We start from the raw sequence: 24,985 nt of genomic DNA, 5'->3' as shown, positions 1-24,985 counted from the left end.
TATTTTTGACTTTGCTCTCAATCACCCCCTATTACTTGCAATCCATCAATCCATCAATCATGCTGTTCCATTCTTTTCAGTTTCTCTGGATTCACCTCTTCCTTTCTATTTTTGAAGGAACTGTGACCCCAACTTTTCATTGCTGGATGATGGAGATAGTGCATGTAAAGAATTTAAAGTGATCTATAAGTGAGAATTAGTTAGCTGGCCCCCTTCTTCAGTGGATCCAGCTCTAATGATCTCCTTCTAATAACTTTGTATCACATCACTCCCCTGATGAAGAGCCTCCTATACTTCCCTGTTGCCTGTTATAAAAAGGTAACAACTCTGGAATACTATTTGAGTCTTTGCATCAATTACTTTTTCCATCTCCTTCCCCCACTTCAACTTTCTACCCCTCCAACCTTACTTTCATATTTTGATGGATCTGGGATAGATGTGGGTACTTGTTCCAGCAATATAAATTACAACCCATCCTTACACCTCTCATCCTGATTCACTCTCATGCAGTTGTCCTGTAGATCCTCCATAAAGAGGCCCACTGTAGTGGCTCATCCTGGCATATCTTCCCAGCTATGACTCATTCCCATCTCTAGGTCTAGACTCATGTAACTCCTCTTATCTGCATTACCCCCACTCCCTCACCTTCAAAATGAAACCATCATTTGCTTTAAGCTCAGCTCAGAATCTATTTTCACCAATGAACCTTTGCAGACCAACTACTAACAAAGGATTACTGAAATGAGAGAATATATTTGAAAAGGCTAGGTAAAATTACGTATTGAGGATAGTTAACTCATTAGATTACAGTCAGGATGCAAAATAATATTGGTGGATAGATGGAGTCAAGATGGCATAATGAAAGGAAACATTAGAGGCTAGATCTCTTTCCACACCAAGTAATGCAAAACAGAGAAAGAAAATTATAGACCAATTTTCCTAATTAATATTGATGCAAAATTTTTAAATAATATATTAGCAAGGAGACTACAGTAATTTATCACAAGGATAATACACTATAACCGGGTTAGATTTATACCAGGAATGCAGAGATGGCTCAATATTAGGAAAATTCTAAGCATAATTGACCATATTAATAACAAATCCAACAAAAATCATATGATTATTTCAATAGATGCAGAGAAAGCTTTTGACAAAATACAACCCCCATTTCTTCTGAAAACCACTAGAAAGCATAAGACTAAATGGAGATTTCTTTAAAATGATAAAGTAGTATCTATCAAAAAACAAGAGCACACATTATCAGTAAGGGGATGAGCTAGAAGCTTCTCTAATAAGCCCAGTGGTGAAGCAAGGATGTCCATTATTATCATTAATATTCAATATTGTACTAGAAATGCTAGGTATAGCAAGAAGACAAGAAAAAGATATTGAAGGAATAAGTGTAGGTAAAAAATAGAAACAAAACTTTTTTTTTTGCAGATGATATGATGGTTTACTTAGAGAACTATAGAAACTCATCTAAAAAACTAACCAAAACAACTGCTTTATCAAAGTTGCAAGGTTTAAAGTAAACCCATGCAAATCATCAGCATTTCTGAATATTACCAACAGAACTCAGCAGGAAAGGATAGAGAAATTCCATTTAAAACAACTACAGACAGTATAAAATACTTGGGACTCTACCTGCCAAGAAACACACAGGAACACAATTATAAAACACTCTTCACACAAATATGGATCTAATAGTTGGAGAAATATTTATTAAGTATGGGTACACAGATCCAATGTAAATAAAAATGACAATACTACATTAAATTACTTTACTTATTCAGTGGCATACCAATCAAACTACCTAAGAATTACTTTATAGAGCTAGAAAAAAAATAACATAATTCATCTGGAAGAACCAAAAAGTCAAGGGTTTCAAGGGAATCAATGAAAAAAATGGGAAGGAAGGGGGCCTTAGTAGTGTAAGATCTCAAAGATGTAATTGTCACAACAATTTGGTGTACTAGGTAATAAATAGAAAGATTGATCAGTAGAACAGATTAGGTACACAACATACAGAAGCAAATGAATGTAATAACCTGTTGTCATATAGTCATTCAGTCCTGTCCAACTCTTTGTGACCCCATAGACTTGTCCATGGGGTTTTCTTGGCAAAGATACTGAAATGGTTTGCCATTTCCTGCTCCTGTGCTTCCCCATTTTACAGAAGAGAAACTGAGGCAAATAGGAATTAAAAGTGACTTGCCCAGGGTCACACAGCTAGTAAGTGACTAATGCTAGATTTGCACTCAGTCTTCACAACTCCAGACCCAGTGCTCTATGTACTGTATCACAACAACCTGGTTTTTGATAAACCCAAAGATCCCAGCTATTGGGGAAAAAAACCTCACTATTCAATAAAAACTGTTGGAAAATCTGGAAAGTAGTCTGGCAGAAACTAGGTATAGACCAACATTTTGCACTGTATAGCAACTTAATGGAACATGGAAGAATTACTTGTCAGATCTATGGATAAGGGAAGAAGTTTATGACCGAACATAAGATAGAGATGCTCACAGTAAGTAAAATGAATAATTTTGATTACATAAAATTGAGCAGTTTTTGCACAAGCAAAATTAATGCAGAGAAAATTAGAAGTTTGGAAACTGAGAAAAAAAACCTTAGCAGCCAGTTTCTCTGATAAAAGTCTCATTTCTGAACTATATAGGTAACTGAGTAAAATATACAAGAAAAAGAACCATTCCCCAATTAATAAATGATCAAAGATACGAGTAGACAGTTTTCAGAGGAAGAAATCCAAGCTATCAATAGCCATACGAGAAAATGCTCTAAATCACTAATAATTAGAGAAATGCAAATTAAAACAACTGTGAGGTACCATTTCATACTAATTAGATTGGCTAAGATAACAAAAAGGGAAAAACCACAAATTGTGGAAGGCCTGTGGGAAAATAGGGACTCTATAATGCACTATTGTTGGAGCTCTGAACTAACCTAACCATTCTGGGCAGCAATTTGGAACTATGTCCAAAAAGTTATTAAAGCTATGCATCGCCATTAATCCAGAAATACTACTACTAGGTCTACATCCCAAAGAGATCAAAGAAAGAGGAAAAGGACCCATATTTATAAAAATATTCATAGCAGCTCTTTTGTGGTAGCAAAGATTTGGAAACTGAGGGAGGATGGTCATCAATTGAGGAATGGCTGAACAAGTCATGGCATATGAATATGATGGGATAATACTACTATGCTATAGGAAATGATGAAGGGGATAGTTTTAGAAAGACCTAGGGAGATTTATACGAACTGATGCAAAATGAAATTAGTAGAACTCAGGACAATTTTATACAGAACAATTTTATGCAATAGTGGTAATATTGTGAAGATAATCAACTTTAAACACTTGGTAACTCTGGTCAACACAATGACCAAACACAATTCCATAGGACTCATGATGAAACAGGCTGTTCACTTTCAGAAAGAGAACTGATGGTGTCACAGTGCCAATGATACATACATACATATATATATATATATATATATAGATATATATATATATATATATATATATATATATATATATATATATATATATATATATGTATATATATATATATACACATACATACATATATATATATGTATATATATATATACACATACATACATATATATATGTATATATATATATATACACACACACACACACACATACATACATATATGTGTATATATATATATGTATATATATAATATATATACATACATACATATATGTGTGTGTGTATATATATACATATACATATATATATACATATACATATATATATACATATACATATATATATATATACATATACATATATATACATATACATATACATATATATATATATTTGGATATGGCTAGTCCTGGAATTTATTTTACATGATGATTATACATATCTACAATGCATTTTGTTTTACTTGTCTTCTGAATGGGTAGTGGGGTGGTGAGAGGAAAAGAATTTAGAGCTGAAAATTAAATAAAATTGACTTAACAAAACAAAATAATCTTGGTTGGCTATAAGGTTCAGCAAACCACAGCTTGAGGACCAGATCCAACCATTCTTAGTTTATGGTTCACACAAAAATAGGCTGTGATAAAATTCAGACACCCCTAGGCTAGAATAACCCTGGGATGAGATAAATTTATGAAAATGAAAATTAATAGGGATAAATGTACTGTACACTTGAATTTTAAAAAATCAACCTCATAAGTTCAATATGGGGGGGGGAGGATATGTGTCTAGCGAGTAGTTTTTCTGAAACAAATGTGGGGATTATAGTGAGCTGTAAGTTCAGTGTGAATCAACAGAAATGTGAGATAGCAGCCCAAACAGCTAATACAACCTTAGGCTGCGGAAAAGATACAGAAGTACAACAGTATTACTAGAGAACTAAGAGTTCTATTGTAATTTGCTCTGGTCAGATCACATCTGGAATATTGTATTCAGTTATGGGCTCTACATTTTAAGAATGGCATTGAAGAATAGCTTAGCTGGAGAACATCCAGAAGAGGCCATTGGGATGGTGAAGGGTCTTGAGAATCCTCCAAATGCCATCTGAGGATTGGTGGAAGGAACTTGAGGTATTTAACCTTGAGAAAGGAAGACTTAAAGGGAAAATGATAGCTGTCTTCACCTCAAGAACTGTCATATGGAAAAGTGATTATACTTGTCCTGCTTGTGTCCCAGAGGGCAAGACTAAGGACAAAGGGTAGAGGCTATAATAAGGTGTATTTGGGCCTGATAATGGGAATAGTTCCTAACAGTTCCCTGTCCAAAAGTGATTTGGATTGCCTGGGGAGGTAATGAGCTCCATCTCCTTGAAGAGTTAGAAACAGAAAGGCAGGATGATGACTTGCCCCAGGACCCATTAAGTTGTAGAGGGGATACTTGCTTAGATATGGACTAGACTATAGATGGCTTCTGCAGTCTCCTTCAGCTTTGTTATTCTGTAATCCTGTGGCTGTCTATTGAAGCAAAAGAACTTAGAGTCAAACAATTGGCCAAATTCTTATAAAGGAATTTCTTTCAATGGGCACAGAGAATTTGGATGATCCAAGTCCACATCCCATCTTTTTCTTAGTAACTGGATTTAATGGCTTGTATTATCCAGAGAGGTGACTTAATTCACGCATAAGATTCTTTCCAGTTATGATCCTCTAATTCATTACCTTATATGTGCATAGTCTCCAAACAACGAAAGAAAAAACTTTCTACTCTTTTCTCTTAACCATTCTGAGCCTATTTCTAATAGTTAAGGGGCTACATTTGCATTAGAAAAGTTTCCTTTATAGCAAAACTGTTCTTATGCCAAAACATTTTCCTTGTTGAATTGATTCTCTCAAACAGTATGCAAACAGAAACTAACCTATGTTTGTCAACTCTGAAAATGCTATGTTGTGCTTTCAGCGGGGGATACCAATTGGAATTCCTATGAAACGACAATGATGCATGTGTACACTCCTAAACGAATAGAAGTTCCTGACCCAATTCGGTGAGTTATGTTTTGATATAAATACTTCTGACTAGTTCATTTTGTTTTGTTGTGTAGCACCAAAATTTTAAAAAATAATTATCAGTCAATAAAAGCATCACTGAACATCTACTGTGTGCCCAGCACTGTTCTAGGTGCCATCAGCACTGAAAAATGGAAGGAAGAGCCATCCATACATCTCCTGCCCTCCAGGATTTATAGTATAATTTGGGAGGTTGAAGAGACTGACAAATAAATAACAACAATGGGTAGGATGGCCATAACATAGCATCAGATATCATAAAAGTTTTGTATTTGGAACCAGAAGACTTGGATCCAAATCCCTGCTGGCTACATCACTTGTTTGGCCCTGGACCAGTTACTTCCCATCTCTGGAACTCAGTTTCCTCATCTTGAAAATGAGCAGGGGGGGGTTGGATGTGGTAATAACTAAGGACTTGTCCAGCTAATAAAAAGATATAATCCTATGATCCTGGGAAATATGAAATTTATAATATCTATATCTACATGTAATATAAAATGTATGTAAAACATAGAAACATGTGCATGGCTCATTAGAGCTATCCCAAAAGGGTTGCCAAGAGGATTTTAAAAAAAAAAACTACCCAGGGATTCAATCTAAATTTAACCCATAAGAAGACATCAAGAAGGGTTAAATGGCTTTCTTAAAGGTCCTGTAGAAAATTGCTCTAGCCTGTGATTTGACCACATGTAAGATAATTAATATATTTACACAGTTCTCTATCATCCCAAAATGTTTTCTCATTTGGTTCTTAGAACAGTCCTATGAGGTAAGTTATCCCAAATACAGTTTCCATTTTAAAGTTGAAGAAGCTGAGGTCAGAGAGATTATGTTTTAAAATATATAGCTACTTGGCTTTCCTGTGGATACAACCTGAATTTTCTCAATGGTTTGTTGTGTTCAGTCTTTTAAAATATATGAAAATACTTTTATTAGAATATGGCCCCTTCCTTCTTTTTTTCTTTCCAAGTCTGGCATACTTTTGCAAACAGCCATCTCGCAGCATTGTTTATCCTCAAGAAACTCTACAGAGTTTATTATATTTGGCCTTGTCTACTTGGTTCAGCCTATCTTTAAAAGTTAGAAGTTTCTACCAGTATTTCTACCAGAAATACTTCTGGTAGAAGTGCTTGGCATGCTTTGTTGTAACATATGTCATCAGATTCCCTTTTACAATTTCTGTTGTGTTTCTTACAGTCATAGTGATTTCAAAAGGTTAGGATATTCATACAAGCTCAATGATCCTATCGGCAACCAAACGGTATACAATGAACAGTATGATTGGAAACCATACTCTAGAGAAGAAATGATAAATACTGCAACATCTTTGGGAGGTGTCATCAATAGGCCCCATCCTAGCAAGGTAAGCCATGTAAATACATACAGATAAACCTAAGCAGAATTTCATTGTACAGCAATAATGAATCTGAAAACGTACAAATACGTATGTCTCAAAGAAACTTCAAATGCCATTATGAAGACCATAGTTTCAAGTAGCATTTCATTGGATCAAATGTGAATGGAACCACCTAATAATAAAATTCCAGGGTTAGCAAGTGTTATTATGATGTCTTAGGTGTGGGTTTACTTGGAGGAATTTGGTATGAATAGTCTTTCCTCCCTCTCACCTCACATTTTCTATGTATTTTCTTTTGTACTATAATTTTTTTGTATATTCACCATGTTCCTCCTTCTAAGTAGCAGCAGCTCCATGCCAACCTTGTCTCCACACTCTTTGTCATATCTCCTCTAGTGTCTATTAGTGTTTAACATGTAGTAGGCTCTCTCCATAAATAGTTATTGAATAGATTTGAAATGCATAACATTGAGAAAGCATTGTCTAGAATTTTGCAGATTTTTATTGACCTTCTTAATTTATGTAGACTGGGGCAGGGGGAGTGGTATATAGGCTGTGGGCATGAATCCAGGTCAGCAAAATGGAGAAGGGAACAGTAGGTTACTGAATTGCAACTTCAAAATTTCAGGAATTTGGAAATCAAAGATTCCTTTGATGGAAAAAGATTAAATGAAGCATTTAACTTTTCTGAAAGTGAAACTTTGTGGAAAGTATGCTGGTCCTGATTCAGGGCTCTCTTGGAGTTTATATGCAATGACTTTTACTTATTTCTGAAGGGTTGTGAGGTCATCCTTAATGCCCCAAAATTCAAAGGAGTGACCTGGTCAGACCTGAACTTTAGGAGTAGTACCTGGAGAGAGCCAAATTTCCCTTATTCCTTAGAAGATGAAGAATGGAAGTGATCTAAGATAAAGAATTAGTTAAGGATTCCAATAGTCATAATAGAATGGTGTAATAGAATGGGATGACAGATGACAGTGTGGACTGAGGTGTGGGGTAGGGCTAAAGTGTGGGTAAGGAAGCTGTGTGGAACATGGATTGGAGAAGAGAGAGATGAGGCTGGAAGCTATTGCAATAGTCAAGGAAGAGGTGATAAGGGCCTGACTTAGGGTGAGTTGTAGAAGCAGAGATAAAGGAACATATGTGAGATGTTTCAGAAGTAACCTGATTGGCTGAGAAAAAATGAGGAGCTGAGGAGAACCTGGGTGATTGGAAGGATGTTGGTTCCCTTGACATGAATAGGAAAGTTCAGAGTAGGGGGTATGGGTTTTTGTTTTTTGGAAAAGATGATGAGTTCTGCTTTGGAACATGAAGTTTGAGATGCCCATGGGCTGTATCTCTGGGTTGAAATGTCCAATAGATTATTAGTGATATGTGAGACTAGAGCTTAGGAGAAAAGAAACTAGGAAGGATATGTAGATTTGGAAATCATCTGCATAAATGTGGTAACTGAATCCACAGGAACTAATAAGGTAGCCAAGTAAGAGTGTAGAAAGAGAAAAGAAGGCCTTGGACAGAGTCTTGGTGGTTGGTGGGGCAAGGTATGTCATAGGGTCATGGGGTCTAAAGATGGACAAGACCTCTCAGAGACCATCTCAGTCAGCTCCTTCCTTTTACAGACAGAAGAAACTAGGGTCCACAGGAAGTTAAGTGACTTGCATAGGGTCACACAGTCAGAACCAGAGACTGGATCTGAATGCTTACTAGCACTGAGCATCCCAGTGCTGTTTTCACTGGGGTGTGGGTGATTCAACAAAGGGCACTGAGAAAGATAAGTAGGAGGAGAGTCAGGAGAGAGCAGTGGCATGAAAATAAAGGGAGGAAAGAGCATCCAGGAAGTTAGAAAGAATATTCAACAATGTGACAGAGAGGTCAAGAAAGGATGACAACTGAGAAAATACCAAAGAATCTCGAAGCTAAATTAGTAAAGAAAGTCCACCAGATTTGAAGTATATTTCCCCCTTTTCCCTCTGGAGAGGTTTTAGTTTGGCACAGTCACCAGAGGTGGGGTACCCTCCAGTTGGTGCCATCTGGCCATTCCTTCCCAGTGCTTTTTGCTAGATTGTCCATAATGCAATGGAAAGATTGTCCATACTGTCTTGGAATCAGTAAAGCTGGGTTTAAATCCAGTGTCTGGGGCTGACTCTGTGGCCTTAGACAAGTCACTTAATCTTCTGGAGACCTCATCTGCCAAAGAAGGAGGGTATTGGATAAGATGATCTCTGAGGTCCTTTTTAGCTTTAGACCCATGATCCAATGAGATGTCTTGACAGTGAACATCATGGGGTCTTTTGTGACCAAGGGAACTATAAAGTCAAGGCCTCCTAAATGGGTTGGAGTAAAATCACTTGGACATTGAGCTAAATTTATAGTCACTACCTCTGTGCAGGTAAGTAACTGGGGAAGTGGGGTGGAGGGTGGGGATATCCAAGGACTGAAATAGCTGTGAACTGAAGTTTCAGTGATAATAATACGGCCTGCTTTTATATAGCATTCTATACTTTACAAAGCGCTGTACTTAAACAAAAATCGAAACCTGTGTCATGAGGTAGAAGTGTGTTGGAGGTTCAATTTTTTCAGTGTTAGCATTCATACTTTGGAAATAGATTATAAATCAGGGCTTGGTTTATTAGTTTGCTAATTGTCTTAGAGCCTTAAGAAAGTGATGGAGAAAATATTAATAATGCAGATTAAACATAAAAGTATATTGGCTGTTCATTTCTCATTTTTCAAGAGCTGGTTGCAAACATTTACCAGCACACCCCTGCCTACAAGTGTTATTGTTTCCATTTTATAGATGAGGAAGAAGAATCAAAAGGGTTGTTACTGGTCTATGGTGGCATAGCTAGTTGGTGGTGGAGCTGTGTGTAATTCAAACCCAGGCCTTCTGGTTCCTATCCAGTCCTCTTTCCATCATACCATTGCCAAGAAGTCAAGGCCAACTAACTCTGTGTATAAGGTTTCTACATACAGAAGATGACTTTCTAGCTGTGGTGGCATGTGAATAGCTCAGGGATGCTGAGCAGATGTCTCTGGGAGATCTTATTTGTACTGCTAATGCTCATTTCTCAGGGGAGCTCTGGGGAACTTTCCAACCTACTAGTCCAAATAGAGCTGTAAGAAACCCCAGCAGTAGCCCCTACATATCAATAGTCCTAGATGATCATGACGTGAAAAATAATAGAAGGAAAAATAAAGACTATGAATTTATAAGAAATGGATAGATAAAAAATCAAATATTTATGGAATTTTGAGGAAACTGATGCTCTGGCTGGCCATATAGGCTATGAAGGCTGGGCAGTGCAGTAGGAAATCTGTGGGACCTCTTTGCTACTCTGACATGGGAGGCCAGAACTGGAATGACTTAGAATTTCTCCTCAGTATTAGAATCTTGGTGATAGGTATAAGGCAAAGGTGGGGAACCTGAGGCCGTCAGGCCACATGTGACCCTCTAGGTCCTCAAATTTGGCCCTTTGACTGAATCCAAACTTCACAGACAAATCCCCTTAAAAAAAAAGATTTGTTCTGTAAAACTTGGACTCAGTCAAAAGGCGACACCCAAGAACCTGGAAGGCCACATGCAGCCTCGACACCACAAGTTTCCTACCCCTGAACTCTAAGGTGGCCACTCTTCAACATTTTCCCCCTAGGAGAAACCACTAAGGAGGCCCTGGTGTGGATGCACATACAATTTTGCCTTGTTGGTCTTATTTTCTTACCTTTGCAATGAATAATGCCTAGAATGTTAGAACTTGAAGAGAGCTTAATTAACGCTAATCTAGGCCAAACTCTTCATTTCACAGATAAGGATGCTGAGGAGGTTCAGAAGTGACTTTCCCAGGATCACATAGCAAGTCTGTGGCAGAGATGGGAGGGAATCAAACCCCATTCTCCTGATCCCCAGTTCAGCATACTCTTGTTCCTCTAGTGCAGCACTTCTTTTTTGTTTTTTGTTTTTTGTTTTTTGTTTAATTTGGTTAGGCAATGGGGTTAAGTGACTTGCCTAAGGTCACACAACTAGTGACTTACGCAGCTAGTAAGTATTACATGTCTGAGGCCAGATTTGAACTCAGGTCCTCCTGAATCCAGGGCCAGTGTTCTATCCACTGCATCACCTAGCTGCCCCTATTGTAGCATTTCTTAAACTGTGGGTTGTGACCCCACATGGGGTCATGAAACATTTGGCAGCAGTAAAAGTTTTCTGAACACGCAACGACCAAAACTTAATTACAAATCAAATGTGTAATGAATCCGAGGTGTTTCTGGCAGCGCTTGCCCATGTTACATTGTGCAACTTCACTGCAGCCTTGGTTCTGAACACAAAGCATGCGCACTTTGCACTGTGTGTGCCCTCAGGCAATGAATGTTGCTGAAACACCAAAAGGGGTCACTAGTGGAGAAAGTTTAAGAAGTGTATATAATAACTAAAGAACTGTGTGATAATAGAAAGTCAGGTAAATTGGCAATGCCTTGTAGAATGGAATTAATGATTGTTTTTATATTTGGATTTAGCTGTGCATAGTCTTATTGGAATATGTATTACATATACATGTGTGTATATATTACACGCATATGCCCATATACACATACACATATACCTATACCTATACCTATACCTATACCTATACCTATACCTATACATTGCAGCTAGGTGGCACAGTGGATAGAGAACTGGCCCTGGAGTCAGGAGGACCTGAGTTCAAATCTGACCTCAGACACTTACTAGCTGTGTGACCCTGGGCAAGTCACTTAATTCTGTTTGCCTCAGTTTCTTCAACCATAAAATGAGCTGGAGAAGGAAATGGCAAACTAGTATCTTTGCCAAGAAAACTCCAAATGGGATTACAGATTGTTGGACATAACTGAAAGAACACAATAAATACATTTATTTATATAATAAATAATATAAATATATATGTGAAATGCTGAGTGGTATACCAGCTGCATTTTTATTAGAAAGGATGACTATTTCTAACAATTTTGTTCATATTGATAGGAATTTATGATCTGGAAACTACCTCGACAATTTTCAAATACGCAATCAGACTGTTCTTCTCCATGGAGAATTCCTGCTACAATCAAAGAAATCCATAAAGCAATAGCAGATCAGTATACCTCTAGTTTCCGAGAAGACTACTTGGACAAATCAAAATGTAAACCCCCTGGTTTTCCTTGTTTCCTGCATGTGTTGGGTTCCATTCTTCTCTTCATACATAGAGACTGATTGCTCCATTTCTCCTCTGAAATGTAGGGGAATTGACCAGCAATTAGCCCCAGTCTCCATCTAGGACTAATGACGCTGGAATGGGAGCAGTGCACCAAGATTTCACCATAAGTCAAACAGTGTAAAGCCTAGGTGCCCCCTTCCAGACGTGCTAGGCCTTTAGAAAAGTTCACTCTGCAGAATTCTTAACTAAACAAGGCATAAAGGATATCACAAAAGGTAAAATAGATAATCTTGACTATATGCAATTAAAAACATATTTGTACAAATAAAATAAATGATGGAATAATTAAAAATATGTAGGGCAGGGAAAATATTTTCATCAAATATCACTGTTAAAAATCTGTTATCAAGAATATACAGGGAAATGATACATATATAAATGTTATGCAACATATAGACATGTATCCCTCTATTGAACATATATTCCAAGGAACTCAAAGAAAGACAAAGCTCCTATACGTACCAAAATATTCATAGGCAGAGCTCTTTGTGGTAGCAAAGAAGTAGAAACAAATTGAATGTTCGCTGATTGAGAAATGATTGAAAAAAAAACACATTATACAAATATAATGGAATAGTACTGTGGAATAAGAAATAACAAATAGAAGGAATTCAGAGAATCATGAGATTTGTATGAATTCATGGAGAGCAAAGTAAGCAGGCCAAGAGACTAATATATACAATGACTACAACAATGTAAATATAAACATTGTTAAGAGGGAATTGAGCTCTAAATAAAAGAAAAAGCAGATCTTGGAGAGGAGATAATAAAACATTCTGGCTCCCTCATGCTGGATAGGTGGAGGACTACTTGGACAAACGATATATTTGTGTAATGTATGTATGTATACACATGTACAAACATGCATGTATAAGTGATATATGTACAGGATTATACATGATATACAATTATTTGGTATATGTGTATATATAAACACATACATATGTAGTATAAATATGTTTCTGCTAAATTGCTTTTCTTTATCACAAGAGAATTTGATCTAGAAGGGATACTGGAAATGAACTATGATGTATAGGCAAAAGACACAAATAAAATGTATTTCTTAAAGACAGATGAGCTACCCCAAGTTTAAGGTACTTTCTAGGTCCACATACACTCAACAACACCACAGCTAATGAGCCCCCACTTTACTTTTAGTAGTCAAGCACAAGAAGTGATTAGTTCAAAGCAAAAGTAGTTAATAAAATGGAATAATAAGTAGCAATAGAACATCCCTCCCACATATTCCCACAAATACAGACATTGGTAAGAAGAGCAAAGGTGTAGGGATCATGCATGAGGACACAACCATAGCAGATGTGTGGCACTCGTGGATAAAGAAGCATATGAAATAACCACGTGGGGTTTATACAGAGGTGTGGAATGTCATTTGGTATCGTCATTATATTGCTCAGGTTTTTGCTCGGAGAAGCAGCTGAGCCCGGCAGAATTTTGACAGCTACCAAAGTCTTAGCCCTATGGCTTAAGTTCATTGGGAACACAAGCCAACTAGCCAGCTAATTTGACCCTAATGACATTTAATTTGTCTTTTGAACTTATTTCCTTCTGCTCATAGAATCAAAGCTCCTGTCTTAAACCCCTTATTTGATCTAGGAATAGGAAGCCACTTTTAACTTTAATTTCTAATTGTCAATAAGCCTTTCCCTTCAGCTCGTTTTTATGAGACCAAATTCCAAATGTCAGTGAACATTCATTAAACACCTATGTGCCAGATATCCTGCTAAATGCTTAGAGATACAAAGAAATACAAAGGCCACAAATGGCTTTGTGGATCTGAGGGATTACAGTCCCCCTCCCAAATTTCTAGATCTCCCACGCAAAAGAAAAGGGAAAGGGAAGACCAGAACAAAAAAGGCTAAGGAGAAGTTGGCTTGAAGCCATCACCTTCAAATCTTTCATTCCAAAATATTGCCTTTCACATGTCAACATGTCTAGCAACAAACTTCCCTGGCTTTGAAGTGACTATACAAAAATTTTCCGCAATGAGAGAAAACTCTCTAGTTCTTGAGCAATAGCACACATTGCAGTATAACTGGCCAGGCTGAGGACTGCAATTTAGAATCATATAGTAGGACAAAAGAACTAACCAACACATATGAAAATAAGTCCTTTACCTTGGCCTGATTAGTACCATGTTCCTAACCAGTCAAGCCAAGCGGCCTCAGACTCCATGTTTCCAATAAAGGAGCGGATTGCTTCTGCTTCTCATTTGGTCATTTCAGTCACGTCCAACTCTTTGTGATCCCATTTGGGGTTTTCTTGGCAAAGTTACTATACAGTAGTTTGCCATTTCCTTCTCCAGCTCATTTTATAGATGAGGAAACTGAGGCAAACAGGGTTAAGTGACTTGCTACTAGTAAGTATACATGGTCACATTTGAACTCAGGTCTTCCTGACTCTAGGCCTGGCACTCTATTCACTGTGCCACCTAGCTGCTCCAGATTGATTCTTGGTTATATAGTATTTATAAATCAGATATGTTGCCTCCATCTCTAAATATGGGGAGCATATTTCAGTGCAGGAAATAATGAAAGGCAGAGAAAATGGGCTTAAAGTGTTAATTCCACTAAGTTAATTAGACATAATTGGTTACTTTTCCATTCTTTCTAGTAATAAAACTGAAACAAACTATGCAAGTGCCTCTTGATTGGAAAAAATTACTTCCTCGGCGTCTAGAAACTGAGTTTCGGCGTAATTTCCAAGTCCCAGTGAAGATACCTGAATTACGAGACTTGACTTTCAGATATGGATGTAATGCATCATTACCAATTGCTGCTTATGGACCTGGTATGGATAAATTTGGTATTTAAAATAGTGTTGAAGGCTTATCTTCCCAGCTCTAGAAGAATTTTCCCTCAAGAACCACTAACAGGCATCACCATTAAAGCTACATTTGGGGAAGGGAAATAGGAATCAAATGTACCAACTCTGAGTTGTCTCTGTATTACACATCTTGATCGTGTATCTATTTTTGTATACCCCTATCAAGCATTTAAAAACTTATTCACTTTGGAGCCTTTTTATGGGAAGAGGCAGGAAGTAGAAAAACCAGAAGTATCACTTCTTCAAGTCAATAGGACCACTGTGCAGTTAAAAAAGGGTATATTTGGGGCAGCTAGGTGGTACAGTGGATAGAACACCAGCCCTGAAGTCAGAAGGACCTGAGTTCAAATCCGGCCCCAGACCAAATACTTGACACTTACTAGCTGTGTGACTCTGGGCAAGTCACTTAACCCCAATTGCCTTAAAAAAAAAAAGGTATATTTCACTGCTTGAAACACTACTGAGGTACTATGAGCAACCTTAATCTTCGTGGAATTAGGCTTTAATTCTAAATGCAGTGGATTTTTTTCCTGTTCTATTTCTATGCATAAGTCTCATGTCTTCAAGTACTTACACAAGATGTGATATGTGTTGGGGAAAAGAAAAGGGTTGCTCTAATAGGAGAAAAAAAAACCCCACAGAACATCTTTTATCCCAACTTCTCCCATTCTTTTGGGCTCTATGATAGCTTTCTCTAAGGTAAATGTTCAAACTGATGAAATTTAAGCTCCAGATTCTGTTCTCATCAGACTCATTCTTTTATTTTATTTTTAGGACATAAATTCAGATAGTTTGCATATATTGGATGTCTTCAATAATTTGTGGTAGAATCCAGGATTCTGAATAATGATATTCTGGAAATGCCTGGATAATCTAAAGGACATGTGTTCACATTGAACATTGATGCAACAATTGTTTATGTGGAAGAAGAAGAAGAAGAAGAGGAAGAGGAAGAGGAAGAGGAGGAGGAGGAAGAAGAAGAAGAAGAAGAAGAAGAAGAAGAAGAAGAAGAAGAAGAAGAGGAAGAAGAAGGGCACACACACTAGTCATATTCTTGTTCTTTTTGACATCACACTCCCCTCAATTGACTTTAAGAGGGAGCTTTAGCAACTCAAATACTAAATATTTAGCCATCTTCCCATTCTGATGAAAGACTGATAGAGAAAACCTTGTTGGCTTGGGCATGGGTTGGGACTCCCAGAATCACAGAATTTGAGGACCTCTGCAGCTCTCTAGCTGAAACCATGCACAAAAGTATTCCCCATTAGAACATAACTGCCAAAATTAATCCACCTTCTGCTTATAGGCTTCTAAGGAGGAGGAGCTACCTACCATCTTTCAAGGTAGCCCATTCCACTCAGTCCACTAATTGTTATAATTGTTAGGAAGTTTTTCCTGTCATCAAGCCTAAGCTAGTCTCTGCAGCTTCCAACCACTGACTCTGGTTTGATCTCTGGGACCAAATAGAACGAGCCTAATCCCTCTCCTATGTCCTCCCTGATAGTCCAACAAATACTTGAAGATAGCTGGCACGTCCTCCTTGAGTCTTCTCTAGGTTAAATATTCTCAACTCTTCAATCAATCCTAGTGTGACATGGACTCAAGGTTCTTCACTAATCCTGCTAACTCTCTCTAGACACCCTCTGGCTTATCAATGCCTCCCATAAATTGAGGTGCTCAGAACTGAATACAATTCTCTGGGTGTAAGGTCTGATGAGGTCATAGTGGGAAGTTTAAAGATCATTTTTGATAAAGGAAAGTGAAGCAAAACAAAAATTGGACAGATTTCCCTTCCCTCTCTGTTTTCTATCAATGTCCTTATCATCCTCATTCCTTCTTTAAAGCCTCCCTTTTTCTCTCAGAATATTTTTTTAAATGCCTTTATTATTGATTCTACCATCCCTGCTAGCTATCATCCCAAATCTGCTGTGCCTCTTGTGGCTAAATTCTTTGACAAGACTTACATTACTTCCTCTCTCTTTTCTCAACTCTTTACACTCTGGCTTCTGACTTCATCATTACAACAAAACTGTTATTTCCAAAGCTACAAATGGTCTTTTAATTGCCAAAGCCCGTGGCCTTTTCTCAATCTGCATCCCTCTTGATCTTTTTTGTCAAAGCCAATGCTGCCTTTTCTCAATCCTCATCCCTCTTGCTCTCTTTCTAGCTTTTGACACCATCATGTTAATGTTCTATTCTTCCTAGAGTTTCGGGATAATAGTCCATCCTCATTCTCCTACCTATCTGACCTCTCCTACTCAGTCTTCTTTGCTTTAGATTTATGCAGTTGATGGCCATTAAGGGTCTGCTACTTCATTTTTAGCTCCCATGGATTCAATTATCATCTCTATGCTGATGATCCATGGATTCAATTATCATCTCTATGCTACCAATCCTCAAATCTACTTATCCAGTCCTCACCTTTTTGCTGACTCCAGTCTCATATCCTGTATTTAGCTTCTTTGCCTATAGTTGTTCGAATATTGTATACCCCCCATTAATTGTGAGCTCCTTGAGGGTAGTGGTCTGTCTTTTCTCTTTTTAAAAAATCTCTAACACTTAGCACAGTGCCTGGCAAATAGCAAGCACTTAATAAATGCATATTGACTTTTGTCCTTAATCTTCTTTACAACCTCAGCTTATTCAGAACTTTATCACTCCTTAGATTTCATGTAGGACCATGCCATACTTTTAAAATTCATCTTTTATTACCTGGCCTTTTTTCCATCTTCTATACATCCACTTAAAAATTAAATTAGTTGGTGAGTTCCCTATATGTCCACATCATTCTTTTCAGACAAATCCCATTTTTCCTTCAATTTGAACTGTTGATTTTGTGACTTAAGTATTTCATTCTTGAACATTTCCCATAGTTTGTGGACTGACTTCCCCTATAGAACTAAATCCTATCCTTCCTTTCCAAAACTCTTTAAAATGTGCTTTCTTATAATAGAGGGTACATGTCAGATTATTCCTGGACTTCTCTTTTACAAACTCTAGAAGGCGATGGTCATTTTCCCATGAATTCCTATCATTTCCATCCTAGCAACCACTTTCTGTTAATGAGAATCAGATCCAGAATAGAATTTCCTCTTTTTTGTTCCTCTGCCTTTCAGAGGATGAAATTGTCACTAAGGTAATTCAAGAAATTATTAGTTGCTTTATTTTTGGTAAAGTGATCAGTCAGATGTCTGGATAAATGAAGCACCCTATCACCACTCTATTATGACCCTGTTCCTGGATTGTTGTTTCCCAAACTCCTCATCTATTTCTTATTCCTGTCTAGAATGATCTATTAAATTATCTGGTTGAAGGAGATTGTTTTCATCCTTCAAATTTTTCCTTAATTTCTCTTCCCCAAATTCAACCTTTGGTCTCCTTCACTAGAGAAAATCACTCCAAATGACCTACACAATTTCATTATTCTTCTTAGTCAAGGAAAGTCATTCTTTCTATAATTTTGTCTCCATAGAAGCCAGAAGTAGTACCAGACAAATCTTCACAGTTGCTTTGTTTGAAGTGAATCTTCAGATCTTCGGACACAATCATATTCTAATAGAAGAACCAAAACACCTTCCCAAACCAAGCTACTTATAAAGAGTACTTACAGACCTTATTTCATTTGGTCCTATAGCATCAGGATGAGACATTTTCAGCCTCATTTTACAGATGAAGAAACTGAGGTACAGAAAAATAAAATGCTCAAGGTCATAAACATACTAAAACAGTCGAGCTGAAAACCAAATTCACATCTGGCTCCAAGCTGAGCTGTGCTTCTGAGGTTCTATGACTTCCATGGTCTGCCAACTATCAGTCTTCAGGAATCAATTTGATTCAATGAGCTGTCTTAAGTGCCAGACACTATGTTAGGTAATAAGGGTACAAAGACAAAAATGAAGCAGCCTTTTTTTATTTAAAATTTTTTTCTGAAAATTTTCCTAACTGATTTTTTCCCCAATTACATGTAAAAACAATCAGTCTCTACTTTCAAGAAGTTTACAATCTGCTGTACTCATACAATTTCCCGACTGTAGTCCCAGGTGACTAGAAGCTCAAACCTGGATCTCTCTTACATAGTCTCCCATCATTGCTCCAGCAATAAACCCACTAATCTTGTGGCCCTATACCTCCCTCCAGATTTTCCTGGCTTGGTTATTTAAAGAGGTTTTATTTAAAATGGTAAGTTAGTTCCTCACGTCATTGAGGATGCAGATTCAGCCCATCATGGGGATCCATGGCTTCCAGTATAATGTCAAGAGATGGTGATGATTCTTTGCTTACCCATAGGCTTTCTTCCCCTTGACTTTTTTCTCCTTTGTCTTCCCAGTTCCTTCTGTTCTGCTTAGTCACATTTGGAACCAAGAACATTCAAAGAAACAGAGTACATATGAAAGACATTATGGAAAAGAGTACTTAGATTTTGTAATGATTTTGAATTCTCTCAGTGAAACTGAAATCAAGAAATACCTTGATAAAGTTCCAGAGCATGGTAAGTTGATAGACATACTAAGATAAAGTTTGGTCCCTTGGTAGAACAAAACCCATTGGGTCTTCGTCAAATACGAACTGTCCCACTTTATGGTCATCCCCCATCACACTACTTACTATGCTCAATTCTCTGAATTGATATTTCCTTTGAAAGAGGCCCTAATCATAATGTTTCTATATAGGAAATGAGCTACATGGTCATTTTTCTTTTTTTCTGGCCTTTTTCTGGCTATTAGTTAGTGCCCTTAAGATGGCTATGTCAACCAATCAGGTATTTATTATGCACCTAGCACTATGTTAGGCATTGGGTATACAAGACAAAAAACATACAATGTTAGAGTGCCAAGTCTGGAGTCAGGAAGACTCATCTTCCTTTAAATCCAGCCACAGACACTAGCTGTGTCACCTTGGGCAAGTCACCTTATTTGCCTTAGTTTCTTTATCTGTAAAATGAGCTAGAGAAGGAAATGGTAAACCATTCCAGTATCTCTGCCAAGAAAACCCCAGATGGGGTCATGAAGAGTGAGACGTGACTGAAACGATGAACACTACACTACTACTAGGATCCCTGAAGTCCATAGTCTTTTCTAAAACTATTTCCATCCTTCAAATAGAAGAAAAATCAGCTCTTATTCCTCTAGCTTTCTTCTTTTATTCACATACCTCTAGCTCTCTTCTCTAGAGTTACATCTCAGGAATTCCTTTTTTGGAGCAAAAGTAGGAGCTGTGTACTTCCTGAAGGCTGAGATGCAGCTAAAGATGAGGGAAGAGGGAAGGCAAGGAAGGGGATAGAAGAGGGGGAGGAAGGAGATGGAAAGTGCATAGCAGAACAACTTTGATCAACACAAAAGAATGGGTTGAAGGCAAGGGCTTCAGACCAGTTGAGAAAGAGCTGGAATAATGTCCTACCTTCTTCTCCTTTCCCCCTTCACCATGTTCTTCCTCCTCCCCAAGCTCAGACTAAGGACATGTGTAAGAAGCAGATGTGCTGCCTTACTCAGTCAGGAAGGGGCCAGATCCAGTTGTGTGGGCACTGAAGACAGTTAGTGGCTCTCAGCCAGGGTTTGACAACTTCATAAGCAAGCTATAGACCTGTTAGTTAGCTACACTGGATCCAGCTGGTTTACTTTAAATTCTTCACCTTGTTAATTTCCTTCAGCTTTATTTTAGAGCTAGAAAGCCATTTCCTAAGATTTCTAAGTTCATTGGGGTGGGAACAGAGAAGAGGGAGTTATTGAGGCATCTGCAAGAGGGTCAGACTCGCCACCAATGCTAAAAGCAATAGACTTTTATTATATGAATGTTTTAATCTAATCCAAAAGAAGGCTTGAGACTTAAGGGGACATCTAAGGCTGGGAGCACAAGGAGAAAGGCAAGGAACATCAAGGAAAGTCTATAAGCAGAGTGGTCATCAGGAGATGAAAGAGGTTCAGCTACTGTCCGTGCATGTGGGCTATCAGGTTCAGCTATCTGTTCTTATTCCCTAATCATTGAAGGAGGGGGACTGGGAGCCCATTTTTTTCCCCCAGCAAATGAAGGATGCCAACCTCTTACCCTGGAAACTGGAGCCAATATTTCTGAGACTGGAGTTATAAACTGATTTCCTTTGGATACCATGTGTACTTTCCCCCATACTAGGTCCACATACTACGTCCACAGGCTGATCTCTCATGCTAGGGCCAATTCATATACTAAGACAGCAGAGGGTTCACTTTTGGGAGCAACCCCTAAAAAAAGGGAACCCAGAGGTTTTGCAGGGCGTCGGGGAGAACCTCATTTAGGCACATCTAATTGGTTCCCATCTCTGATGTCTCAGGCAGTCAGGTGCCATTTAGCAGAAGGAGGTTTCCAGGCATAAAAGATCCCAGAAAAAGGGAGGGAGAGGGGGTGGTATTTGGAGCAGGGACAACTTGTAAGAAAGGTCAGAGAGGTTTTTTCCTTATCTGCCAAGGAGATGATAAAATGTGCTAAATAATCAAATTTTACTATTCACAGTTAACTTTTTAAGGCAGCTAGATAGGCATAATGGGTGTGTGTGTTAGACTTGGAGTCAGGAAGGCCAGATTTCAGATCCTGCCTCAGACACCTGCTAGTTGTGTGATCTTGGACTTAAACGCTTACCCACACTCAAACTTAGTTTCCTGTAAAATAATAATAACTTGTTATTGTAAAAATTATCATTATTTACAACAATACAAATAGTTAATAATATCTCTAATTTATTATTGTAAATATTATCATTATAATAATATAAATATTTAATAGCCCCTATTTAACAAGGTTATTTTGAGGATCAAATATGTATAGTGTGCCGCAACCTTAAAGTGCTATTTAAATGCTAGATATTGTTAGTATTTTTATTAGGGGCTCCTTTCTATGAATGTGATTCATTGTTGGTAGCATCTGTTTTCAATCAATTGTGGTTGACATTTGAATTAAATCAGCAATTTTTTCTCAGTCATATTAATTGAAATATAGTTATGATTTTATAATGAAATAAATAATGATTTGTGTATTTTTCTTTACTTGTCTCTTATCTTTCAAGAAGAGGAAAATAATTCATTAAATTAGCCAGGTTGACCAGAAAAATAACTCTTTTCCCCTACAAAATATTAGTGACAATAGCCTAAGATATTTGCCACTGCTATCCATATGGCCCAAGCTGATTTTCCAAATATTAAGTTTACTCTTGCCAATCATTAAATAATTATGCCCTCCTATGTACATTTGGATCATATCCTCTAAGTCACATTGTTCTCTACCTGTAACATTACTTTGTAAGTCTTACATTCCTTAACATACTCAACTTTATTAAAACAGTGGTATACATTACTTGCTTCTATTCTAGACTCTTTTTAGCATTCTAAAAAAATTAAACAAAACTTTTCCCCCTTACTTCCAGAAAGAAAAATTCTTCAGAACTTCATTAATGAAAATTACAATAGTGGCAACAAGCATAAATAAGTAAGTTTAGCCAATGTCTGTGGATATCAACCTGGTGCTTAAGGAACAGATTCATACTTCTGTCAATATTGGAAAATAATAAGATGGTTTTTAATGTGAATGTGTTGTCTTAAAGTTCTTGTGTTAATCATAATCAATTCCTCATGTGTCACTCACCTCCTCAAAAACCTTCAGGGGCTCCCTATTGCCTTTAGAATAGAATATACACTTTTCAACCTTGTGTTTAAGAATTTCCACAGCCCGATTTCACCTTTCTACACTCCTTTCACTTTGCTCCTCTTCATGTCCTCTATAGTCCAGTCATACCAGATGATTAAATGTTCCCAGAATCTGACATAGCATCTCCTATGTCTGGGCATTTGTGCAGGCCTCCTCATTCCTGGAGTGTACTTTCTCCTTAGCCCTGCCTTTTACAACTCTTCCTTTCTATCAAAGTTCATCTCAGGTGCTACCTACTGCAGGAAGTCTTTCTTGAATCCCCCAGCTGAAAGTCTTCTCTTTCCTCAGATTATCTTGGAGTACTTTGTCTATCTCCTTTGTCCCTACTGTCCCCTCCCCACTTTGTATTATACTTATCTATGTTCAGGTCACATTCCTTTTCCCCACAATTGAAATGTAAGGTCTTTATATCTCTAGCACCCAACACAGTGCCTTGCATATAGTAGGGGTTTAATAAATGCTTGTGTAATGCAATAATGAATTTAACAGTTCATCATTTTAAAATCATCAAGAAAAACTAAAAATATAATCTTAATTTGGTTCTTCCTTTAGCAAAATTGTAGACTGATTACCTCATCCTACTAGTCTTTTTAAAGGGAGACAATCCTAATTTTGGTGCAAACTTCGGTGTAATAGAAGAAAGTGATTATTTCCTACATACATGTACATACCACGTAACCTGGAAAAAGCCTCAAAAATGGTGGTCAGACCTACAAAGCCTGTTTAGAAGCATGTTATTTTGCTGAACTTTCTGTGTTAAATACCAGAAATGAGCACTAATGAGTGTGCCAAGGAGATGCTTTGCCTCAGAAAGCACTTAGGCAGGAGATTCTGTATAAAGTACCAGAAAACTTGCAAGCTAAAGACATTGAGGTGCATTTGAAAATTGTGCCTCTGCCCCCACACAATTATACTTCCTAAAACAGCAGTTCATTTCCATTTGGAGGTAGGGCAGTACAAAAGGCCATAGCTATGATATGCAGGTCCAGTCACAGCTTTAACAGAGACTACCATATAGCTTTCCTGGCTTTAATGGCTCCAAAGTCATGGAAGGTACTATCAAAAAGGAACACATACTGGATAATATCAAAGAATCATAATTTGAGAGTAGGAAGGCATCTCATTGGTCAACTAGTCCAGCCTTTGATACCCAAAAGAAACCCCTCCCCAACTATAACAACCTAACAAGCAATCATCCAGCCCTCTGATTGAAGACCAATGGGTTGAGGAGCCTAACACCTCCCCAGGCAGCTCATACCATTTCTGCACAGCTCTAATTATTGGGAGAGGTGTCAGCTAAGTGATGCCAGGCCTGGAGTCAGGAAGACCTGAGTTCAAATATGGCCTCAGACACTTACTCGTTGTGTGACTCTGGGCAAGTCACTGTTTGCCCCAGTTTCCTCTTCTGTAAAATGAGCTGGAGAAGGAAATGGAAAACCACTCCAGTATCTTTGCCAAGAAACTCCAAATGGGGTCAGGAAGAATCAGACACAACTGAAACAACTGAACAACAATAAAGCTGATGATTCTCCAATGTACTTATCTAGCTCTACTCTCTCCGTGGCCCTTCAGTCTCCCATCTCCACTTGCCTGTTAGGCAGCTCAAACTGGAGATCCCACAGATACCTTAAACTCAGCATGTCCAGAATTGAGCTCATCATCTTTCCCTCCTCAAACCCACTCCTTTTCCAAACTTCCCAATTACTTTTGAGAGCACCATGTCACAACCTATATGTCACCCTTAATTTCTCACTCTCTCTCAATCCTCGTATCTAATTAGTTACCAAGTCCTGTCAATTCTACCTTCACATTTCTCATGTATCACCCCTTTCTCTTCTCTGATCCTATAACCACTCTGATGTAGGTCCCTCATGCCTGAACTATTGCAGTATAACCTCCTGGTTCACCTCCCTTCCTTGTCAAGTGTCTCCCCATTCCAGTACAGGCTATCAAATGGAGCTTTCTAAAATTCAGGTCTGACCATATCACTCCCTTATTCGACAACCTCTAGTGGCTCCCTATTACCTCCAACATCAGATAGAGGGCGTCCCAAAAGTTTTAGTGCAGTTTTAAGCTTTAATAGCTCTCTTCGGCTTTCGAGGTCTTCCATGACTTTGCCCTTTCCTGTCTTTAATGCCTTCCCTCTGAGATTATTTCCAATTCACTCCTTGTTTGTGCATAGTGTTTACATGATGTTTCCCCCATTAGATTGTAAGCTCCTTGAGGGTAAGGATTGTTTTTCCTTTCTTTGTATTCCCAGTGCTTGGTGCAGTGCCTGGCACATAGAAGGAGCTTAATAAATGCTTGTTGACTTGACTTGATTTTCTTACTCTTTTTTTTCTTACT

The 24,985-nt window shown here is 37.8% G+C and overlaps 1 protein-coding gene across 3 annotated transcripts in view; it reads left to right on the top strand.

Annotated features, from left to right (window-relative positions):
• TEX26 (testis expressed 26) overlaps window positions 1–23,080 on the top strand; it is a 46,394-nt gene extending 23,314 nt beyond the window's left edge. For all 3 annotated transcript variants that reach the window (XM_020997257.2, XM_020997258.2, XM_020997256.2), the window contains 6 exons: window positions 5,433–5,517; window positions 6,737–6,902; window positions 11,893–12,049; window positions 14,756–14,932; window positions 19,296–19,457; window positions 22,359–23,080. In XM_020997257.2, coding sequence (XP_020852916.1) covers window positions 5,433–5,517; window positions 6,737–6,902; window positions 11,893–12,049; window positions 14,756–14,932; window positions 19,296–19,457; window positions 22,359–22,420 — 809 coding nt within the window. In that variant the 3' untranslated portion in view covers window positions 22,421–23,080. The remainder of the gene's footprint in view (window positions 1–5,432; window positions 5,518–6,736; window positions 6,903–11,892; window positions 12,050–14,755; window positions 14,933–19,295; window positions 19,458–22,358) is intronic.
• The last annotated feature ends 1,905 nt before the right edge of the window (window positions 23,081–24,985 follow it).

Source organism: Phascolarctos cinereus, unplaced genomic scaffold (genome assembly GCF_003287225.1).
Source record: "Phascolarctos cinereus isolate Bilbo 61053 unplaced genomic scaffold, phaCin_HiC Scaffold_726;HRSCAF=1367, whole genome shotgun sequence".
NCBI classification, from domain to species: domain Eukaryota; kingdom Metazoa; phylum Chordata; class Mammalia; order Diprotodontia; family Phascolarctidae; genus Phascolarctos; species Phascolarctos cinereus.
The sequence above is the reverse complement of the archived record's forward strand: the minus strand, read 5'-3'. Positions and strand labels throughout refer to the sequence as shown.